This window comes from Corvus hawaiiensis, chromosome 1, assembly GCF_020740725.1.
Source record: "Corvus hawaiiensis isolate bCorHaw1 chromosome 1, bCorHaw1.pri.cur, whole genome shotgun sequence".
NCBI classification, from domain to species: Eukaryota; Metazoa; Chordata; class Aves; order Passeriformes; family Corvidae; genus Corvus; species Corvus hawaiiensis.
In genome coordinates, this window is record NC_063213.1 from 18,613,847 (window position 1) to 18,630,837 (window position 16,991).

General features: G+C 39.9%; 1 protein-coding gene across 1 annotated transcript in view; it reads left to right on the plus strand.

Annotated features, from left to right (window-relative positions):
• The first annotated feature begins 3,359 nt into the window (after positions 1 to 3,359).
• Positions 3,360 to 16,991, plus strand: part of DNAJC1 (DnaJ heat shock protein family (Hsp40) member C1) — a 108,968-nt gene continuing 95,336 nt past the window's right edge. Inside the window, exon 1 of the mRNA XM_048295310.1 lies at positions 3,360 to 3,656. Coding sequence (XP_048151267.1) covers positions 3,492 to 3,656 — 165 coding nt within the window. The 5' untranslated portion in view covers positions 3,360 to 3,491. The remainder of the gene's footprint in view (positions 3,657 to 16,991) is intronic.

Sequence of the window (16,991 nt, forward strand, 5' to 3'; positions counted from 1 at the left end):
TATCTTTAGGAAGAAAAGGGGTGGTTCCTTAATAAGCTCTTTCCCCTAGACGTCTGCTATTCATTTGAGGCACCGAAATCGCAGGCTGTTTAGCTATTCAAAATATGATCGTGTGAATCCTACTGGGCTTATGAAGCATGTTGGTCTTTCAGTGCTGTTAAAACGCTAATAATAACTGGTTCATGCCTCGGGTCGTGGGTGCTACTGTCAATTAGTGTCAGAACAGAGATTTATTTAAACAAATTATTTCTGTATATAGTTCTTTCCCTTACACTTTGTAAAGTAGAGCTTCATGACCAAGTGGACCTGTTTCAGTGATGCCTGTCTGTGTATGCAGGCAAACTTGGGCACAGACAAATGCCATCCTTGCCTTCAGAGCTCTCTATATTCTTAAATTAAAGGAGCTGCCCAGCTGCCGAGACTACATACAGGATTAAAATCCGTTCTCTGATCCTCTAGCAATTTAAATGTCACGGCTGAGTCACAGGAAAAAATACTAATACCTCCCAGCAGGAGTAATTTTAGACAATAATGAAAAAGCCATGTGTAATCCTCTACCTTCCCCTCTACCTTTGTGTCAGAGTTTGCAGCAGTGAGATTTAAGTTGTCATCACCAGTCTCCCAACTCACCAGCCCGTGATGTCTCACGTATAGTTGCAGGCTCATAGCAAGGCCAAGCATTGCTGAATTTGATTATATTTGTTTTATATTTTAAGTATTTCTCTGAAACCAAGAGAGAGAACTGACTTGTAATTTAACTGATTTATTTTATATTGGGGAAGCCTAACGTGACTTGGATTAATTGAAGTGCTGGAGAAGGAGGAAGTACTCTTCATGACTCAACCTCATGACTTTAAAGAAGAAAGCAGAAGAATGAGGAGCCATCATTATTGTAGAGGTGCTTATAGCATTTTAATAGCATTTTCAGCATTTTCTTCCCAAAATGTCAGTATTTATGCTTGGAGTACAGAACAATTTTAATGGAAACATTTAAACTAATCTCATAGTCTAGAATTTTTTAAAAATCCCTTTTGGAAATGTTCCATGCAGTATTAGGCCTTCTGTTCCAGTGGTTTAAGGAGCAGAGTAAAAATGGTTTCGAATTTCTCACATTGTTAAAACCAATTGGAATAATTTAACTATGTAGACTTAAATGTAAGAGATCTCTTAAATATGTATTTTAGATAATCATAATCCCATTAACATTAGTGCATTTTTTTCTCCTATTATTCTTTCCAAATTCACATTCCTCTTGACTAAAGGAAGCCATAATTTATCTGAAGAATTCTGAGGCATTTCTTTCAAAATAGCTGTGTTCTCAGAAGGATTGGTGCCACAAGCCACCTGCAATTTGTGATCAGTGTTAGGACAGGTTTCCCTGGTCTCAGTAGACTGGAGTAAATGACCTGTTTTTATCAGGTTTTTTTGAAGCCTTTTTTAACAGATTCAGCAAGAGCAGCCAGAGGTGGGTTTTGAAAGGAGTAATTTTTCATAACAAATTCCAAATGGTGAAAAATAAGATCAAAATAACAAATGCTTCTCTTCAAGGTTGATCATTACACTAGATCAGCTTGACTAAGGAGGCTTAGAAGCTGATGAGGCAAGAGGAAGTAGATACAGAAAATGCAGAATGAGTCAGAAGGAGAGGAGAATTTGGAAGTATTTATTAAGGGGAATGAAAGATCACTAATCTCACATTTTAAAAAATCTTCCACCTGGTTTAAAAATAATGCTACCCTATTGAGCTCTTTATTTGAGCCTGGTTTCTGAGTATACTTTGCATCTTTAAACTTTGTTCTACAACCTTATGAGTAGGTAACATTTTGAATCCAAAGCTGGTATTTTTGTGCAAAAAAGCTTGAGACTTGAAAGGAAGGACAATGTAAATATACCAGGCAATAAATTTATACTATGGGTACTGGCACGCAAAACAGAACAGATCAACAAAGTAAGGATGCGGGAAGAAACTGATCCATACCAGGTTCAGTTACTCCAGCCAAACAAAGCAGCTGATAAATTAACTAGCCCATGACTTTCTCTTTACTTTGTCATTCTCTAGAAAAGGATTTTTTTTTTGGCTTTGTGATCAAGTGGGAGAAAGCTTTTTTAAGATGATCAGAATGAACAGTTAAGTGTACCTTTTTGTGAAGGGTAAATTAAAAGGGTCTACATAAGACACTGTTGGCTAAATTACAATTTCCTGGCAAATGGGTTTAGGAGTCTTTTCAGAAAGCAGAGCCGGAGGCAGAATTGTGATCCTAAAAGCCCAGTGGGCATGCATATGGGATATGGAAACATGAGTTTAAATATCAATCTAATTAATATTTAAATAGTTTATACAAAAGGGAACAGTTTCAATAGTAGAGAATACCTAAGACTACTCTATACTTTATGAGTTGGAAAATTGATAATGGTTATGTTGGTTCAAGCCCTTACTCTGAATTAAGCAGAGTGTATTTTAAAGCCACATCTTGCTATTCCCGTGGAGTATCCAAGGAAGCGCTCTACTGTACAGTGATTCTGTAAATGGTGCCTAGCTCCTCTTAGGTGAATTCAGGTGCAGATAAGATTGGCACTTGGGATTTTTTTTTCTTAAATTGCAAACCCTATTATTAAAAATTTAGTTCATGGATATATTTTGGATGAGTGAATCTGTCTTTTCTCAAAAAGATTCTCATAGTGAGTTATTAACCAGGCCTAGTTTCGAGAGACACGAAACAGATGGGGTGTGCAGAGGAGTCTGCCCGTGCCAGAGAAAAGTGATTTAATACTGATAATTTGTATTGTTCAGCCATTAAGTTTCCATCTAATTTCTCATCTAGCGTCCCACGTGAAACATTTCACATTTATTTAAGCAAGGAAAGAACGAAAGGTCCGGGGAAAACACCTTAAAAATCGGGTTGATACTGACAACAGGGAGGAATGATTTTAGGGGAAAACGGGTTACAGGAATCAACCCCACCCTTAAGGTTAATAAAGACAGAAAATCGAAAGACGATTTAGCGGGCGGGGGCCCCGAGGGCACCGCTGGCCCCGCAGCGACCGGGACTCCACAGCCCCCGGGGAAGCCGCGAGGGAGCGGGAGCCCCGTGTCCCTGTGTCCCTGTGTCCCAGCGCCACGGCGGCGGCGCTCCCGGCGTTCCCGTCGGGAAGGGCGCGGGACGGGGGGAAGGGCGGGGCGGGGCGTCCGCGCGCACAGAGCTCGCGCCAAGAGCCGCTCGCGCCCTTCCCCCCCCGGCCTCTGCACTGCGCGAGCGCCGGCGGTTGCCGGGGCGTGTGACGTCACGACCCGCGGAGGCGGCCATTGGCCGGGCGGGGAGCGCCCCCCCTCACCCCTCCCCCGCCGTGGGACCGCTGCTGCCGGGGCCGGGCCGGGCCTCGCGCGTCTCTCAGTGTGGAGCGGCCGCCGCGGCGAGCGCGGCCTCCGCGGAGCCTCCCCGGCGCGTTCCTTCTCCGCCACCGCTCCGGTGCCGCCAGCGCAGGCGGGGGTCATGGCCCGCCCGCGGCCCGCGCCGCGCCCTCGGCTGCTGCCGCTCCTGGCGCTGCTGGCGCTGCTTGCGCCCCGCACCCGCGCCTGGGACAGCGGAGACCTGGAGCTCTTCGACCTGGTGGAGGAGGTGCCGCGGAACTTCTACGACTTCCTGGGGGTGCAGCAGGTGAGCGAGGGACCGAGCCTGCCCTCCGCCGTCCCCTGCCCCGGCCCGTTCCCGCGGGCCCCGCCGGTCACCGCCGCCCCTGACCCCCAGCACACCTGCCCGGCTCCCCCCGCCGGCCCCTCGCCCGCTCGCCTGGTGCTGTCACCCTCCTCCTGCCCTGGCCCCCCCGGGCCCCGGTTCCCGAGGCTCGGGGCAGCGCGTCTGTCCCTTTCCAGCCTCTCGCCTCCCGCCGCGAGGCCTCTGCTCTGCTCCAGGTACTGCTCTGTTGCTTCTCCTTCCTGCCTCACCATAAATCCTTCTCCCACTGTACCTTTGTGTGTTCCTACTGCCTGTTGCTCTTCTGAATATATCTCATTTTCTCCAAATGCATCTACAGCCAGACAAAAGTAGCTTATGGGATTTTCACACTTCCTGTTCGTATCGTCGGTATGGCAGTTTCTCACCTTTCCCTCATTCTGCATAGCTGCTGGTTCCTTATCTTCTTAAGGCTGTGCATCGCCATGTGTTGCCGCTCCTATTTTTTCTCACTCATGCCATGTGGTAGACTGTGACCCTTTGCTATGTAAATGGCTCGTAGATTGTTATATTTGTTTGCTTTCCATGCGTCTTGGTTACTGTGCGTGGTTTTCACCTATCCTTGATAAGTAACACCTAAGATTATCTTAAAGAGTTTATTATGCACCTTCAGTTAGTTTTTCTTGCCAGCGTAGTCAAGACGGGAACTCCTGTTAGGAACACTTTTATCCCGTGGTTCTTGTGTACATCTTAGAGGTGTCTGCTGGTTTTGCTGCCACTTGGCATCTTCAACTTGTATCACTTGTCCAGGCTCCTGTGTGATGCCCTTCCTTATCTCTAGATGCTCTGCTCTATGTGTGACCTTGCTCAATGTCTCTTCATGCATCTTAACAGTCTTTCTGACTTTCTTCCAGTCGGTGTTCTTCTCAATAATGAAATACACAATTCCTTACAATCTGTTACTTCACCCAGAGCCCCCAAAAGACATTTTGCTCTTTGTCTGTCTCCTAGTACATTCTGTATCCCTAGTACCTTGTCTCCAGTGGTATATTTTGGTGAATGATCCTATTTAAATGGCTTCCCTGCCAACCTTGAAGTATATTCTGATGTAGTTCTTGTCGATTTTGAGAATAATGACTGTATTTTCAGGTGTATTTCATTAAGGCCGTGTCTAAAAAGAGAGGGAAGATGTCTGCAATATCTGAGGGTCCAGTTTTGGAAACTACTGGCTGTGATTGTTCTGACTCTGTTTCACCTCTTTCTTTCCTTCAGTCCTTCTTAAGCATCAAGTGTTAAATGTTATGGAATACCATCATCTACACAACACAGCAAGCACTGCTATTCATGTTTCATTTTCAAGACCCTAAAAATCTAGGTGTTAATTTTCAAAGACAATTTTAGTGTTAGATTATTTAGGAAGGTAAAACTTTGTTTCTGTTAGTGATGTTCAGGTCTGGTATGCAACTCTTGGTTAACATCTTCCACAATCCTTTTTTTCTAGGGCCGAATCTGTACCTTGCCCTATATGTTTAGCAAAATGTTAATTTTAGCAAGCAAATATTCTGCTAGTTCACATTTCTACTCCTAATCATAGCAAAAACTTTCATCCTTGCAGTGTGGGAGCAGGGAAAAAGTTGGTGGAAGGGCAACACAAATGCAACCAAGTTTTTTTTTGTTTAAAGTGTACTTTTGTTTAAAGCGGTTACTCATCATGTCATTATAGCCAAGATTGGAAGAGTCCACAGTGTTAGATACTTTACACATGCAGCAGAATAGACCTGTGAGTGCACTAATAGAGTATGCAGTGTTGGAAATTGAGCTTCAGTAGGAATTTGTAAGATTGGAAAATGCTGTATGGATTTACAGGGTCTTTCACTAGGGTTTCCTTCCCTGTGTTCAGATGATTTTCTTGTCAACAAGAGTTGACAGTGTGTGTGACAATAGCTTTTTACGGCCACACCTTTGAACTGTTTAGTTATCTTTCATTCATCAAAGCTTGCCTTTCCCCCCACCCATTCCTATTTCATTGCCTTGTATCACGTCCTGATAATCCCTTCTTCCTTCATGTACTTCAGGGAGAGGGAGTACTTCTCCATTATGCAGGTTGTAACTTCTACATCTGAGACACGGAGGCTCAACTGTGTTTGTTAACAGTAGTGTATCAGGGCTGCCAGATTTCTTCTAAACATGTCATCTTGTGTTTTGAAAAAATGTAGGGAATGACTCCAATGCTTCCTTAAGGCATTAAAGCAGCTTAGGTTTTGATGGGAGAATTGTGGCACTGATGGTTGAACTCATACACGATGTCAGAAACTGATGTTGACCTCAACTGACAAGGTGCAGAAGGCATTGTGGGAAGTGCTGTAGCTCTCAAACATGCTTTGGTGAAGCCTCTGGCATGTGGATTTTTTCATTCAAGTTGGGTAGAAATGATTGGGTTTTTGTTTTGTTGCTTCTCTATGCTTGCAGGAGTATGGATTTTATGTTTTGCCATTTTGAGGGCCTTGTGGAAGCCTCCTGGCATTGTCAGATAACTCATCCAGCTCTGGTAAGGTGATAGGTTTGAGCTGCTGTGGTGTTTTCTAATATCAATGGCAGAGATTGAGGATGATCTAAGGGAAGTGATTTTTGTTGTGGTTTTGAATGTGGAATGACAGAGTAAGATTGTGACTGTCTTGGCTGTTAAATAACTGACCTTTTTTCCTGACTTCAAAGGGGGATTGGCTGAGCAATCTACAAATGCTCATGGAATGGTTGAGGTTGGAAGGTCCCTTCTTGTCCAACCCCCAAGTGTAAGGGTTGAGCGCCTAGATTAAGAAGTATCTGACTTTTATACAAGGACACAATCTATCTAATTGGTTTTTTTATCAGATCTAATAGTAGCATCACATAAGAGGAAGTCTTGCATTGTTATGTTGTTACTGTTGCTGTTCTGACCAATGTGGGAATTGCTGTACTTTCCCTTTCTTTGGGGGTTCTTAAACTGATGATGTGATGAACTTAAATGGCTCATTTAAAGCATAGCTGTTCTCAAGAAGTTTGACCTAGCAGAATAGGGGCATAACCTTTAGCTTGAGAAGAGGTTGCATTTCCCTGTCCCTCAAGTGGTTACTGAAGAAAATAGAATCATAAACTCTTGACAGATCTGATATAATAATCATTTCAGTAATCACTTCAATATAGCCAGTTTCAAAGTGACGAGGGAATCAGGACCAAATAGTATTCATCTAAAAGCTCAAATGAAGCAGCAGAATTAAACCAGAAGCTATGGAGACTCAGTAATATGACCTGTTATCTGAGAATGAGAACAGGGAAATGTGATGTTAACTTTCTGGAAAAATTCCAGGAAGATCTGAGGACCTACAAGCTTGTATGATGGACAAATGAATGGGTCAAGTTAATGTTACCATCTCTTACAGTTTTTAATAGTTGATACCTGCCTGAATTTGATACACTTTTAAAGAATCAACCGGGCATCAGTTGAACCTGTGGATCTCCTTCCCAAAATATGCTTTTGATTGTAACTTGTTAATATGGCCTCAAGGGAATTATCTGTTCCTCCACTTTTTTTGGCTTGCATCCAGGAAGGCACTACGAGCCTCTGAGTGTCTTTTGAAACTTTGTGATATGGTTCTTGGATACAAAGGATCTGATCAGCAAATTTTTAGGTAATGTTGTTTGTGAAGATGTGTTAGAATGCATGAGCTGTATTGCTGGAATTGAGCTGTGTGGAGCCATGTGTCATGTGTCACTTAGGACCATGGAAGGTCTGCATGAGGCTTTGGCTTCCACTGGTAATCAGATAAGGGAAAGGGTTGGTGTTGAAAGGTCTGCTAGGCCTGTGCAGTATAGGGAAACAAACACAGTTCTCTGAGCACTCTGTGAGAAGAGGAAGAGGCCCTGGGAGCTCAGGTTCCCTGAGGGAAAGTTAACACAAGTAGGACTTGCTGGCCAACATGGGGGATAAATATATAACCTGAAAAATGTTGAGAGGGATATTTTCTTCAGTATTGGCTTATGCCTTTCTTATGGCACATGAGATTTATATTATTAGAACTAGGCTCTAATCTGTTGTGTGGCTTTACTGTAGAGAACTAAGAGCATTATATCCGTTGCAAGATGATGGGTTTGCTAGATGATGCTGCAGCACGAAGTCAGAACTGCATGTACAGAACCTGATTTTGGTCTGACAGCCTGTGAGACATTGGTATGTTAACAACTCCAAGAAAGTGCAAGACACAAAAACCAAGAAGGTGGCTTTCTATAGCTGTGGGAAACCACAACCTGTCCAGATGAGCTGGATATGTTGGGTTAATAGGCTTCTTTCAGAATGCTGGAACAGATGAGCTGTTGTGTCAAGTAGCAGGATCTGACAGGGTTATGTCTGTAGAATGCAATGTTTGGTGCTGTGGAATTATGTCCATACTGTTTGCATTTCAGGTTTGTTTTTTTTTTTCTTGTTGAACTAATTCCAGGCTGGCTGCATGGACTCAATGCTTGTTTGTGTTGAAACATGCTGTTTGCCCTCTTGGTTTCACATCTTAGGGTTCAATTCTCTCTAAAAGGAATCCTGTTCATCTACTCCAGGACTGCTTCATGGTATGCAGTCAGTAGGTACAGTAAAGAAGCTTGCTTTACACATGCACTCCTGGTCTGCACTAAAAATATGAGGTAGCTGCACCTTTAAGACTATGGTTTCTAGTAAATGACTGATACTGAATTTTACCTCTTGGCATTGCTCTGTAAGAACAGGAATGAACACCACAACAAACTGTGTGGCTTTTATGGTATTATCAAGTGTTACTAGAGACGGAAGAAAATTCTCAGTAAGATGTTTCTACATGGTCTGTTTTATTCAAGTGCATTGACTTGATGGCATGCAATGCATACATCTCCACAGTTCAAAAATTGTGAATTTGTATGTTATATAAGTAAAGTTCTTGGACGTAGATTTAGTAACCTGTTTTTCAGAAATAATGGCAATCTTGGAAGTTGTCAGTGTTGTTTTGTCCAGCATTGCCGTAGTTCTGGCTTTGAATGGGTTATTGTCCAGAAAAAAATCTAGATGAAACTGGTTTTTGTATAAGACTTCTGGGGAACTTTGAGTACATAGATTGGTCCCCTCAAGTTGGAATAAACAGCTCTCCTTCATGTGTATCTGTCCAAGGAATTCTCTTAAGTCCTCATCAAGGACAGCCTACCCATACCCATGCAGTTCTGTCTTTCCTGGCAGGCAAGGTGCACATAACTAAAGCAAGGAAGGTGGGAAATAAGAAGGGGTAGCTCAGAAACTCAGCAGTTAGTTTGTTCTTCCCAACGACAAGCTGGATTGCACTCTGTAGGCATATTTTGGTTGCTCTTCTGACACTTCATACTGTTCTCCCTGCTGCTTTTTAAGGTTAATATATGTGGGTGCAGTGTTGCTAAAATCATGGAGTGTGCATCATCTGCAAAAGTTTTAGTGAAAATCTAGGATGGTGATAGTGCTTCAGTCTTCCAAGCTTTGGAAGTGTTTGATCAAGTGAGACAAAACTTCACTCACATGCAATTATAACATCACTTTTTCAGATGATTGTGTCAAAACTGCGAGCTGTAAGCTATTCTTGCTTTGTTTTGTAAGATTATTTTGTCTTGCGTGACAAATAAGATATTTGCTATGATCTTCAAAAGTGTTGTGCTGTGAAATGACATGGAGCCATGTAGCACCTTGGTGTCCACTCATTTCTGACAAAGCAAAGTTGTTCAGCTAGTGATTAAACTTCATGTCTAATGGTCTCAGCCTGTTTTGAGATTGCTTTCTACTTCTTGTTCAAAGTATATGTTACGGAGATTTAAATTGAAGGCATTAGATTTCAATGCACTGTCAATTGCAACATCAGAGTTCTCAGTCAGAAAGATGAAATTTTTCAATTTTCTTGCTCCAAGCTTTCAAAAATAATTAACTTTCGTAATACAGAACTGGGTGATAGTAGTAGCAGACCTTTTTTGGACACTGAGGGATTTTAGTAACTCCTGAAACAGTATTTTTTTTTGAGCCCATGAATATGCTGTCAGCATTGAGGCAGTAATAGTCCATTACACAGGTTCAAACAAAAATAGCATTAGAAAATCTAGTTTTGTTTCTGGTGGCTTTAGCTGTAATGTCAGTTCATTCCATAAAAGTAATGGTGTGTTTTTTCTCAGTATGTTACTGTGACACAATTGTGCATCCCTTCATGATTTAAAACTTCCTCTCTGAATCTGTTTCTTGTAAGTTATACATGGAACTGAGATTTTCAGCAGTTCTGGAAACTGTGCTTTTCCCAAAAGATGTAAATTATTAAGGTTGTGTGAAGTCATCGTTGACATTATCCACTTGGATCCTACAGAACAAAGTTGTTCGTTCAATTTTGAGTAGTTTGATTGCTTGTATGAGTCACCACAGGGAAGTGCTAATGATAACTGCAGCATTTGTAACTGGGGATGGTGCAGGGTATAGGTTTCTGTGTGTTTTGGGATTTTTAAAAAATTGCTGAACTTACAGGTGAACTGCTGATAGATAACATATTCTATTCTGTAAGTGCCTTGTCCATAACTTTTTGTTCACTATTGTTGCATATAAAAATGATTGAGACATCTAGACATATAAAACTTGTATTTTCCATAAAAATGGGTTTTCTGTATTGTTGCCTATTAAATTTCTGCTTGGATGTAGTCCAAGATTTTTTTTTTCTTTCATTTTTGTCTCCTTTTTTCAAGACACAAAAGTGCTTTGGAATCTACCAATTTAAGTAGTTTTAAAGACACTTACTCTTAACTTTCCCTGACAATTCATTCATATAGTAGTTTCCTGATTTCTTTCAGGTTATCTTTTTCTTCTTTCTTGCTGTGTAGAAGGACATACAGCAATAAGAAACTACTATGTTTGGGAACCCAAGGGAACTAACAGTATGCAAAGTGCAGTAAAAAGGATGAAACAAGCAGTCTTGAATTGGTTTGGTTTTGGTTTTTTTTCTGTCTGCAGCAGCAATAATGTTTCAGCTCTTTCTCTCTATACTTCTTGCTTCACTAATCCTTTAAGGATTTATCCATAATAGCTTGATCTTCAAATTGCAGGAATAAAAAATGGGCTATTTTTTTCCCCAAGTAGTTCTGTGTTTGACCTGCAATTCATTGAAGGGATTCACCAATTTCTTAGTGAAGAAGGGTAGGTAACCTGTGCTGGTGGGCTTTGGTGCTCACAAAAGGCTCTATGTTTTATGCTTGTTGAAAATTCATCTCCTTTGCTGAAGTTCTAAGTATGTACCTGTGTTGGTATCTGAAGCAACTATGTAATTGATCTAACATGGAATTTTGTAAACAACTTCCCATTTACTACTTGACTGCTGTGGATTGTAGTCATCATTTTTGTCTGTAAAGCTGTGTAGAAAAAAAGTAATCTTAGAGGCAGCCTTTATTTCATTCTGTGGAATGATAAAGCTTTTATGCTCCATCTAGAGTCATTTTACGATTAAGATTAATGTGGTTTTCAAAACAGATCTAGAGAAAACTGTAGCTTTAAGGGAGGTATTTGGAAGTATCTATGGTGCTATTTTAATTTTAAGTATGTGGTAAAATTTAAAAAATAAAATGAAAATTCAGCATATAAGATGTTCCTTAATTGGTTTGGTGCTTCTTGTGCTCTCAGCAGAGCTGGTAACAAAGAGTCTGTGGTGCTGTTGTGCAGCTGAGCCGGTAAGAATGAGAGTGTAAGTGATAACAAAGGGGGGTTTTTGTCTCTAAGAATGGGTCTGATATCCATTAATTTCCTCTTTTTATTCATTTCAATATCTGAAATGTTTTGGTTTTCCACAGAATCCTAGTGGGCTAACAAAATCCATGCAGCATATGAAATCCTTCAGTTTTGCTTTTGATTTGCTTCTTAGTCTTTGTGCTTTTGCTTAGCTAGATGCTGTGCAGGTTAAAAGTTTGCTTCTCTTACCCCCCCCCCCCCCCCCCCCCCCCTTACAGTGTAAGATTGTTGGGTTTCCCTAAATTACTAAATTTCGAGGAGATTTGGGGTTTCTGGATTTCTTTTGCTTATTGTTTGTATGTCAGTCTTGTTTGGTTGTTACTAGCTCTGTATAAAAGTGATTTGTAAACAGGTTCACGTACGTGGCAATGTGTTGTACACATGGTGTATGTTACAGTTATGCAAACAGTAACAGTTTAAAGCAGGATTGTGTATTCCTGGGCTCTCATCTGAGGGTTTGCTTAAGTACAGATTTCTTAAATGACCTGGTTTCAGGCCTTGCAAACTGTTCTTACTGGTGTCAAATGACAAGTGGGATGAGAAGTGAAGAAGGTTCGTATGCCATCTCTGATAGATCTGAAATTCATCCTTATCAGTGTTAATCTGGAAAATTTGTGGAGGAAACCAGATGATGCATAGGAGCTGTTGAAATAAAATCACACTGCAATCCTTTTATGACTGAAGAGAGAAAGAAGAACTAGAGGGGTCTTGCCACATGGGCTGTAATTATGAAATGCTGCTGTCTCCAACACTGTAAAGTACTTTCACTTGTTGAAGGAAGCATTCAGTGCTGATGAGGACATGAGACAGCTGTGAAATAGCCTTATTGTACTGATTTGGGGTGAATAGCTTCTCCTTTAAGGGGCAGTGATTTTTTTTACCTACCCCTAAAAATATTGCAAATGATTTTTTTAGTGTGATCAATGCTTTATTAAATTTTATTTATTTATTTAGCCTAAATTGGTTTTATCAAATTGATCAGTTTTAATTCAGTTTTATCAAACTGATTTAGGCTAGCTTTCATATTTAGTAATCACCATTTCATACTCAGTGATTTCTCTAGTGTTCTTCTATGGGATATAAATGCTGGGATGGGAGACTAAAAGAGTTTGTATGCCCTTTAACTTTGTGACAGTCTAAGTCATATTTTGAATTGCTTTACTGGATGTTGTGTCTAACTGTGGCTGCTAAAATGTTACAGTACAAAAAAGTCTGTAAAATTTAGCCCTATAGGGAAGCCTCTTCCCATTTCCTATTAAAATTTATTAAACATCTTACTCAATTCATGAATGTCTTTCAGTTGATTAAAAACTTGAAATCAATGTGTTTTCTAGCCTGAGTCTACGTATTTATTGAATAAAAAGTATTTCTTCTGTATTGTTGTAACCTGTGTGGCTTATAGCTTCTGTTCTATTTCAGAATTTTCTATTTCTACTTTGGTACCTTTTCCACACTCCAAGCTAAGCCAGCAACATTCAAAACAAAGCAATTTATTCGAATGTTGGATTGTGTCTGGTGAGAACAGAGTTTCCATAGTTGAAATACAGATTGAGGGTATCAGCCAGTCAGTTGTTTTTTGCAGCTTACAATGATGAAAGAATAAACCTCTTCTGCACATAAGTTGTGTGCTGTATTTGAAAATTAATTGTAGCTGACTTACATTCATTCTCACTTACACAGTACAGAGTTACCATGCTGGAGTGCACCAGTACTCCATTTAGTAAATATTTTTGGTCTTTGTTTTCTGGTTGAGTAATACTAAGTGCTTAATTAGAAAGCAGTTGTGTGGGTTTTTTGTTTTGTTTTAAAGGAAATAAAAATGAAACTAATTGTCTACTGGAGAGATAGGTTAAGTCTCTGTCAATGAGTTACTGACTTAAGAATTTCATCAATCATGATGAGTTTGGCCTTCCATACACTTATACTTACTTTTCTTACCTAAAACCAGATATGATTTGTAGACACCTTAATTTTCTGAAGGCAGTGCAGACCTCTGTTTAGTGAACTCAGATTTAAGGACAATAGCTGTTGTATCAGTTAAAAAATAATGTGATTTTTAATGGTATTTGCATATGAGAGTACTAAACATGCTTGCCTTGTCTGGGTTGCAGATGTTTAATAATAGACTGGTATTGTCTTGAGCAATGCATCCTGATGTCTGTGAGGGCCTGTTTCCATTCTGTAGTCTTCCTGGTCTCCAGTTAGGGCACCCCTCCATGTCATCCATAAGCTCCTTGGATATCTTCAAGGAATGCTGAATGCTGTCAATGTGCTCTGTCTGGTTTCTACTTGTTTCTTATTATTTATGCACTTCTGTATTATCCTTGCACTTCTTTCTTTAATAAAAACAATAAAGCCAGTGGCAATAGATGGTGTCACTGGGGAACACATGTGAACCTAACCATCTTTTGCAGTCCATTTGCCCCCTGTACCTTTCAGCTGCCACAGTTTTTGATTAACAACGTTCAAAGGTACATTCCTGATGGTACCTTTCAGTCTGGTGCTGTACAGTGGATTTGTAGAACTGTCAGTGGTGTGTCTTGGATCACTTAGTGATTTATAATTGCCAGCTGCAAGCTCTGCTCTGTGTAGGAAAGGCATAGTTTAAAGCAACAGTCTTATCTACACTGAATCCTATTTCTCACTTTTTTGCTAGGTCACTTGATTTAGTATTCCCTTGCTTGTGTCTGGTAGCTACCCAGAACATTCAGTGTCACTGCATGCTTGGCTCTTCAGATTGTCTTTAAAAATGCTGAATGAATCCAGTCCCAGCACCAATCCCTCAGCAGGAGACCTTTCAGCTGCTTCTTCTCTGCCCTGAAAACTGGCCATTAGACTTTGCTTTTTGTATCCTGTCCATTAATTTTCTATTCATAAGACTTTTTCCTGCCATCCTGTGTTGTTAGTCTCTTTAATAGCCTTTGGTATGGAGCCTTGTAAGAGCTTTTTCAAAATTGCCAGGTCCCTGGTGGCATTTTCTTTGCAGTGCTGGCTTACCTTCCTCACCTGCAGGTGTGCAGCTTTGTATATAAATCTTGTTCAGCAGTTTGGGGTGAAAGCCATGGTCCTGACTTCTTAGCATCTAGTTTGTCTGTTTGGGATAATATGTCCAATATATATTTCGAGTTGAATTAGCTTCTCTTGACCTGCAAAGAACATGTTGGTGTGGGAATCTCTTGAACATCTCCAACAGGGAAGATTCATTAAGTGAATTGTTAAATTATGTGGCCGTAGCTTTGTTCCTGAATGAAACTTTTCATAGTTTTGTCATCAAGCAGTCTCTAGCATTCTGATTTTGATTACATCTGAAGAAATAAAAGGTTTTTGAAAGTCAAATAAGTTGCCACTCTAGTTTTCTTGGACAAATACAAAAGTCCTTGGTAACATGCTGGAAAGAAGTATGCAACACATTTTTTTAGCTATGCATTCCATGAATTCTAATGGAACTGGCACAAAAATCCACCATGTTGCTATTGTGGTTATTTATCATTAGGAGGAAGAATAGCTGTTGTTACATGGTTTTTCCTGTTTGATTAATTGCTACACATGAATGATTAAGCACATTTTCATAGGAACCCAAGCTTTTAACTGAGCTATCCCTAGGGAGTTCAGGAATATATCACCTGCTTCTGGTCACTTTGCTTTAGTTACTGGCCTCAACTCTGTAACATCTCAGTCATGGACAGTAGTTCTCTTTTCAGGCTGTAAGATGGAGGGCTTGGGCTTGTTACTACTCAAGTTGGGACTTAAGCAGAGTTGGTTTGTGTCCTGTCATCCCTCTCCCTCCTTCCTTTTTGACTTACGGTTCCTTTATACCATAGTAAATCTGTGGATTTATTAATTCTGCAGCAGAGTTCTTACTGTGATGTACTTAAATGTATAGTTTTGGAGACAATAAGATTATTTTAATCCAGTTATTGTAATTTTGACAGTAGCACTTACTTGCTATGTCTTGGCTTATTCCTACTGGTTTAGGCAAGATTTTGGTATTGTGTTGTTTGTTGTATAAATCACAGTGAAAACTTCAATTTTTATTTTTTTATTGGATGTTGACATTGTGAGGAGAAGCATGGAGGGTTTTATGAAATACCCTCACTTCTAGAAGTTTTTAAAAGGTAGAGACTTGCTGAGATAAATTTTGCAGCAGGGAACTTGTTTGGAATGGAGGAGCTTTAATTGGACATACTAAAGCTGAAAGATGTATCAGATAAAAGGTATTGAATTCCAAGGTTGTAGTACAGTTCTTTATTGTATAATCAATTTTCTTCTTCTTTTAAATAAAGTTGATCTGTTTATTGTTCAGGGGCATAATAAAGTCATAGTTCTAGGTCCTATTTAAGGTAATTAAACCCTGTCTCTAATCCTATGCATTGCTTCCATGCTGTGCATGCACCTTGACTATCATTAAGAGATGAGAATTTAGGGTAGACTGTGCTCTTTGCTAGCATCCACGTATCTGATGTGATACATTGAGAAGTCAAGTTTGAGAACACAAAGAAACATTATCTAGAAAAAAGTGCGGGGTAATGAAAGATGAAATCAGACTTTTCTGGTAACAGTAGTCTTGTAGGTACAGTGTACTGGCTGCAGAGTTCAGATGGAGAGTTTTGTAGCAGAGGTGTTGATAGTAAATACTTCTTGGTTTGAATTTCATTAACAGTTGGACCTGTGATCGTTCCTTAAAGGCTGCAGTTTGTCTCAGTGTGACAGCAAATTGCAATAGATAGTTAGCTTTATCTTGATTTTTAGGTAAAACTGTAATATTTAATTCTCTCAATCTCTGAAGATGTATGTTTGAGTGGACTGTATTTAAATCCAAAAATTTTAGGTAATACTACATTTGCCAATAAAAAGGGATTGAGCTGGAGAAAAATGTATGTAAATTAAAAATCATACCCTAATGATAGCAATAAAGAATTCTGATCATGATATTATACTTCCTATTTTAAATCATGCTGTTTTAAAATTTTCAGTACAAAACGTTTGTTGGCATTCGTTTTGTAATATCTGAAGGCTAAAAAGTAAATTTGGACACCTTCTGTTTAAAAAGCGTTCTTGCACAGGTTGCCATTTTGCATTGCAGAATGTTCACTTCCCTTGTAAATGTATTTGTGAAAATAAACACTGCTTAACACTGAATATGGATATCCATGTTTTCTTTATAAGAAACATTCTTTCATTTGTCTTCTGTGTGTTTGACTTCCTCAAAGTTCAGATTTTTAACAGAAAAAATACTTTTTTTGTAAAAGAAAATATGACTGGTATTTGGACAACTGTTAACAGGGACATATCTTTTTAAATTTCTGACCTAAAGGAAACAGAAGGCTGTAAAATGTGAGTTTCTTCACTTCTGGAGTATGTAAGAGGCATTCCTGTAGCTTCTGGGGGTCTTTTCTAACAGATTAACTCAAAGACACTGTCATTGAATTAATGGTGTCCCATTATTATCAGGGTATCCTGTCTGCTGTCATGAGATATGAGAGCCTTACATGGCAGCTAGTTAGATGTGATTGGATTTATACTATGGCCAGGAAAGACAGTACAGGACT